The sequence below is a fragment of the Hyla sarda genome, chromosome 2 (assembly GCF_029499605.1).
Source record: "Hyla sarda isolate aHylSar1 chromosome 2, aHylSar1.hap1, whole genome shotgun sequence".
Taxonomy (NCBI): Eukaryota; Metazoa; Chordata; class Amphibia; order Anura; family Hylidae; genus Hyla; species Hyla sarda.
Window position 1 is genome coordinate 64,334,181 of NC_079190.1, and position 7,288 is coordinate 64,341,468.

The 7,288-nt window shown below is 44.1% G+C and overlaps 1 protein-coding gene across 1 annotated transcript; it reads right to left on the reverse strand.

Annotated features, from left to right (window-relative positions):
• Positions 1-3,339: 3,339 nt before the first annotated feature.
• Positions 3,340-6,217, reverse strand: LOC130357622 (protein spinster homolog 1-like). The gene is made up of 2 exons (XM_056560350.1): positions 6,110-6,217; positions 3,340-4,908 (listed from the first exon to the last, which is right to left on the reverse strand). Exon 2 carries the CDS (start codon positions 4,881-4,883, stop codon positions 3,369-3,371), a length of 1,515 nt encoding a protein of 504 aa, XP_056416325.1. The 5' UTR covers positions 4,884-4,908; positions 6,110-6,217; the 3' UTR covers positions 3,340-3,368.
• Between the last annotated feature and the right edge of the window lie 1,071 nt (positions 6,218-7,288).

The window sequence follows — 7,288 nt, forward strand, 5'->3', positions numbered from 1 at the left end:
ACGTCACAGTACAGGGATAATACACAGTGACGTCACAGTACAGGGATAATACACAGTGATGTCACAGTACAGAGATAATACACACAGTGATGTCACAGTACAGGGAGGGATAATATACACAGTGATGTCATAGTACAGGGATAATACACAGTGACGTCACAGTACAGGGATAATACACAGTGACGTCACAGTACAGGGATAATACACAGTGATGTCACAGTACAGAGATAATACACACAGTGATGTCACAGTACAGGAATAATACACAGTGATGTCACAGTACAGGAATAATACCCAGTGATGTCACAGTACAGGAATAATACCCAGTGATGTCACAGTACAGGAATAATACACAGTGATGTCACAGTACAGGGATAATATACAGAGTGATGTCACAGTACAGGGATAATATACAGAGTGATGTCACAGTACAGGGATAATACACAGTGATGTCACAGTACAGGGATAATACACACAGTGATGTCACAGTACAGAGATAATACACACAGTGATGTCACAGTACAGGGATAATACACACAGTGAGGTCACAGTACAGGGATAATACACACAGTGATGTCACAGTACAGGGATAATATACACAGTGATGTCACAGTACAGGGATAATACACACAGTGATGTCACAGTACAGGGACAATACACAGTGATGTCACAGTACAGAGATAATACACAGTGATGTCACAGTACAGGGATAATACACAGTGATGTCACAGTACAGGGATAATACACACAGTGATGTCACAGTACAGGGATAATACACAGAGTGATGGCACGGTACAGAGATAATACACAGTGACGTCACAGTACAGGGATAATACACAGTGATGGCACAGTACAGAGTTAATACACAGTGATGTCACATTACAGGAATAATACACAGAGTGATGGCACAGTACAGAGATAATACACAGTGATGTCACAGTACAGGGATAATACACACAGTGATGTCACAGTACAGGGATAATCCACAGTGATGTCACAGTACAGGCATAATACACACAGTGTGAATTCGGATAGAAAAACAGATATGGTGCACATCTACAATCTTGTATAATGATCTGATTGCTTCTCAGCATAATATCAAAAACTAACAGGTTGTTAGTATACATTTTTGATCAAAAAGTACAAGCCCACTCGCCACATCAAGGCCACCTATTTAGAGTGGGTCCCTAACGTCCCTAGCATAAAATGGCGCAGCACCGGGCGGCGACCACCACCACCCAGTGGCAGAGCGACCACCACCACGACCCACTGGCAGAGCGGCCCCAATGCCACTCAAACCAGTCTATGGGCCACACACCCCCACAGACACGGCGCCATGGCAGCAACGGACGCCGCACAGCACCACACCAGTGTGAACAAGGTGTAACAGCTCACTTACCATGCTCTCCAAGTCAGACTGGGAGGCTGCTAGGAAAGAAATGGCCCTTGTGTAGCTAACTACTACTTATATAGGGTTGGGCTGAGGGGGTGGGGAAGAGTGCGGCACATGTTCAAACAAAAAAAAAAGGAGGGGATAGAAAACACAGTGCGAATTCGGGTAGAAAAAAAAGACATGGTGCACATCTACAATCTTGTATAATGATCTGATTGCTTCTCAGCATAATATCAAAAACTAACAGGTTGTTAGTATACATTTTTGATCAAATAGTACAAGCCCACTCGCCACGTCAAGGCCACCTATTTAGAGTGGGTCCCTAACGTCCCTAGCGTAAAATGGCGCGTGATGTCACAGTACAGGGATAATACACAGAGTGATGGCACAGTACAGACATAATACACAGTGACGTCACAGTACAGGGATAATACACAGTGATGGCACAGTACAAAGATAATACACAGTGATGTCACAGTACAGGGATAATACACAGTGATGTCACAGTATAACCATCTCACAGCCAGACCACCATGTAATTTCAGCAGAAAATAAAGCAGGGCCTCATGTTCAAGTTTCGCCTAAGGCCTCACAAAGTCTAGAGCCGCCTCTGGTCGGCCCTACCATGGGACTCGGTGGGACCATAAGTCCCAGGTGGCACTTTTCAGGGGTGGCATTTTGCTGCCCCCTTTTTTTTTGTGCCTAGTAGGTTCATGGTAGGGTTTGCGCCGCCGCTGCTCACTGTTCTAAAGCAGCTGCGGGGTATAATAGCGCAGTGGGCACTTTAGACAGTGAGTCTGCCTCCGGCCGACTGGGGTCTGACGAGGGACGTCGCACAAGTGACGTACTTCTGCAGACCCCGCTCAGGAGGATGTCAGTGACGTCACTCGTCAGGCCACTGCCGGAGAAGAGAAGCGCTGTGCAGGGCAGGTAAGTGTGTCTCTGTGTGTGTCTGTCTGTGTGTTTGGGGGTGCTATGGCTACCTAATGTGAGGAATCTATGCTACCTAATGTGGGGATACTATGTTACCTAATGTGGGGAATCTGTGCTACCTAATGTGGGGAACTATGCTACCTAATGTGGGGAAAGTATGCTACCTAATGTGGGGAAGCTATGCTACCTAATGTGGGGAAACTATGTTACCTAATGTGGGGAATCTGTGCTACCTAATGTGGGGAAACTATGCTACCTAATGTGGGGAAACTATGTTACCTAATGTGGGGAATCTGTGCTACCTAATGTGGGCAAACTATGCTATCTAATGTGGGGAAACTATGTTACCTAATGTGGGGAAACTATGTTACCTGATGTGGGGAATCTGTGCTGCCTAATGTGGGGAAACTATGCTACCTAATGTGGGGAAACTATGTTACCTAATGTGGGGAATCTGTGCTACCTAATGTGGGGAAACTATGCTACCTAATGTGGGGAAACTATGTTACCTAATGTGGGGAATCTGTGCAACCTATTGTGGGTAAACTATGCTACCTAATGTGGGGAAACTATGCTACCTAATGTGGGCAAACTATGCTACCTAATGTGGGGAAACTGCTACCTAATGTAGGGAATCTATGCTACCTAATGTGGGGAAACTATGCTACCTAATGTGAGGAAACTATGATACCTAATGTGGGGAATCTATGCTACCTAATGTTGGGAATCTATGCTACCTAATGTGGGGGGCTTGAATGAGCTGCGGCATATGGGAGTTCTTAATAAATAATTAGAAACTTATACAGCAAGTGACATATGGGGGTCCACCTGAGTAAGTGACACATGGAGGGGGGGTGCTGAACAATTGATGTTTTGAGGGGGGGGGGCACAGGCACATTCTTTGCACAAGGGGCCCTCTGCTGTCTGTGTCCGCCCCTGGGTAGAGAATAAGGGGTAAAGTGGAACATAGAACAAATGCAGTTTTTTTCTTAATTTTTTTTTTAATGAAGTAAACGAGATAAAGGTAAGCAATGACTTTTCCTCAGTCTGAAGCACGGTCCTCATCGGCAGGAAGCAGTGAGGAGGAGGAGGATGACGGAGGTTCTGATTCCATCTCTGCTTCTTTTTCGTCCCTCTCTATATATAGGGCCGTGGCCATGAAGAAGGCCCCTCCGATGACTGCCATTATGGTGCAGGTCATGAGGGCATACTCCAGGCTGCGGTACTTCAGAAGAGGGGATTTGGCATATCCTCGTTCGTAGGTGTCAGATATCAGGCCGATGAGGTACGGGCTGCCGGCGTCACCTAGGAGGTGATAGATTGTCATCTGCACGGCCAGGGCTGAAGATCTCCTCCACGGAGTTACTACTTTTAGTATAATGTCAGATATGAGGGTGAAATTTACTGACAGAAGCGTCTCTCCGATGAAGATGAAGATGTTGGTGGCAACGAGGCTGATGTTGCCAAAAGTCAATGCCAACAGAAGAAAAGGGGCAGAAAGCATCATCGCGCATCCACACACAAGCGGGTCCGCCCGTGGGTTGGATTTGCGATATCTTTTACTTATCTCCGTCCCTGCTACAACTCCCAGAATGCCGGAAACGACTGTAACCACACCAAATATTAGGATGTCGTGATAGTCACACGGTTCAGCACGGCAAGGGTCCTTCTCTTGTAGGAGTGTTCGTGCGTGGGTCAGGTATGACGGACCCCATACACCTATGGCTCCCACTATGAAGGATACCGCCGACGATCCCATGGTGGTTAACATGAAGCTTCGATTTTTTAATATTTTTTTCAGATCTGTCGCCCATTTGGCAAACTTCTGGGATTTGTTGTTCTTCTTCCCGTTTGTAGTCGTTCTTGGAAGCTCCTTTGTGACCAAAATCATCAAAGCCACAGCTATGAGGCCCAGGCCAGGGGTGACCCGAAACGCCCAGTGCCAATCGCCCCTTGCTGCATCAGTCACTTTGGGCCCGATGATGTATCCTAGTCCGCAGCCTACAGGTATGACGGAGTAAAACACGTTCAGCATGCGGGTCCGCTGGTCACTTGTAAAAAGGTCTGCAATGATGGAGGGGGCGATGGTGCAGAAAGTCGCCTCTCCGGCTCCAACCAGTCCACTTGTCAGCAGGAAGAGCAGGAAGTACCCATCAGGGATGAATGACAGGGTAAGTGTCATGCTCAGCCAAACGATGACTCCTGCGCAAACAGTATATTTCTTATTACAGTGGTCGCCCAAATATCCGGCAATTGGTGCGACCAGCACGTAGCTTCCAATGAACAATGTATTCAATAAGCCGGACAGACTAGCATTGGTGTTATATGCTTTCTGTATATAAGGCAGCACCCCCGCCACGCTGGAGCGATTTGCATAGATGAGCAAATTAACAAAGGCGAGGATCACTACGGTGATGATGGAACGTGCGGTGGACATCACGCTTAGAGATGGCAGGTTCTGCCTCTCAGGGATATCGCCCTTTTCTACATCCATATCACTATGGTCCTCCATTGCTTCTTCCTCCTCCTTCAGCAATGGGTCTTGTGGAGAGGCCATGGTCACAGGTCAGAGCCTGAAAACACTAGAGAGAGAGAGATAAGTGAACACATTAGACAACATGTCATCATACCTGTCATTATACAATAGATCCTTCATACAGAGCAGAAATGTCCAGCACAGAACCACAAGATAACACTAAGACCATCGCAGCCTCAGAAGAAGACGCTTCTCTATAAGTGTTTTATATGGAGACGTCTTCCCTGAGGTTACCAATGTCTGATAACCCTGAACCTGTCCGGTCCTAGTAATATCTGATAACCCTGAACCTGTCCGGTCCTAGTAATATCTGATAACCCTGAACCTGCCCGGTCCTAGTAATATCTGATAACCCTGAACCTGTCCGGTCCTAGTAATATCTGATAACCCTGAACCTGTCCGGTCCTAGTAATATCTGATAACCCTGAACCTGTCCGGTCCTAGTAATATCTGATAACCCTGAACCTGCCCGGTCCTAGTAATATCTGATAACCCTGAACCTGTCCGGTCCTAGTAATATCTGATAACCCTGAGCTTGTCCAGTCCTAGTAATATCTGATAACCCTGAACCTGTCCGGTCCTAGTAATATCTGATAACCCTGAACCTCTCCGGTCCTAGTAATATCTGATAACCCTGAATCTGTCCCAGTAATGGTGGATTATAAGGGCTTGGCTGTATGGTCACTGGGCCATGTGAACTTCATACTGTAGATACAATTGGGCTATCCTGCTATATACATTTACTAATATTGAACCTACCCCACCTCATTGGGATCTATCCGTATCCTATATGACTTTCTGCCACTATTTGATTTGAAAATTTTCCCTTTCGGGGTACCCGGAGTATTTCTATTGTTAGTACACACAGAATTCTATTATATAATATTATATTTCTGCCCTAATCTTTCTGTTATTCTTTTACTACACCACCAAATCTTTCTCATAGACTTATATCTTTTAGAACTTCATGAATTAGGACTCTTTTTCTTGGGGGCTTTTTTGGGCATAATTGCATTTTAGCAGTTTTGCAAGAAAAAGCTCTGGTCATGATACAATCTGTGCGTTTTATTATATTTAATGCCTAAGCCAAGTATTATCACAATGCTATTAGGAATATAACTTTTGTTATTTCTTTTGGAAATTAATTTCTTGGTTTTTTTTGCTAAAAAAAAAAGCAACAGCAATAAAAAAAAAACTGTCAAACAAAAAGCCCTGTGTATGTATGAATAGAAGAGGCTGAGACTTACCTTGTGGTTCTCTCTTCAGACAAGGAACGGTCAAAATCTTGAATTCTCTATCGCAAATAGAAACTCTCTAACAAACACTTTGCACCACAGGTTGTGAATGCAAAACATACTGAAGAGACTGCAGCCGGCGCGCACCTCCTTGTACAGCTTACGGTGACATCATCACAAGCATGTGTGACATCACAGGGTTCTAAACCATCTTCAGGTATGTGTATATCTGTATAGTAAATGTGAGTAGCCATATTAGTCCAGTGATGCAGATTGTAATACCTTTTTTATTGGACTAACAGAATTTTGTAGAGACAAACTTTTGGTATTCCTCCCTGATAATTTATAAAGTCCTTTGATCATTAGTCCTTGACTATTGGACTTGATAAAGGGAGGAATCCTGAAAGCTTGTCTCTACAAAATGCTGTTAGTCCAATAAAAAAGGTATTATAAGAGACTGCAACATATTTTTTGATTTGTGTGTGTATGTATATATATATATATATATATATATATATATCTATATATATAGTTCCAAGCGTGAGTAGGTGCCTCCCGCTAGGATCCGTGTCCAGGATTCTGCATACGTAGTTCCAAGGAAAATGCTGTGGCACTCAAGGTATGGTGAAAAAATGAAAACTATTCATCCCAAATGTGCAAAGAGCAATGTTTCAATGGTCTCACATCATCATTATCAAGCCACTTGATAATGATGGTGTGAGACCATTGAAACGTTGCTCTTTGCACATTTGGGATGAATAAATAGTTTTCATTTTTTCACCATACCTTGAGTGCCACAGCATTTAAATCTTTTGACCTTTTAACCCCACTAGGACCAAGGGCATCCTGGGACTTAAAGGAGTATTCCAGGCCAAAACTTTTTTTTATATATCAACTGGCTCCAGAAAGTTAAACAGATTTGTAAATTACTTCTATTAAAAAATCTTAATCCTTTCAGTACTTATGAGCTTCTGAAGTTAAGGTTGTTCTTTTCTGTCTAAGTGCTCTCTGATGACACGTGTCTTGGGAACCGCCCAGTTTAGAAGCAAATTCCCATAGCAAACCTCTTCTAAACTGGGTGGTTCCCGAGACAGGTGTCATTAGAGAGAACTTAGACAGAAAAGAATAACCTTAACTTCAGAAGCTCATAAGTACTGAAAGGATTAAGATTTTTTAATAGAAGTAATTTAC

Coding starts and splice junctions, on each gene's coding strand:
- LOC130357622 (XM_056560350.1), bottom strand. CDS start 4,883: ATGGCCTCTCCACAAGACCCATTGCTGAAGGAGGAGGAAGAAGCAATG.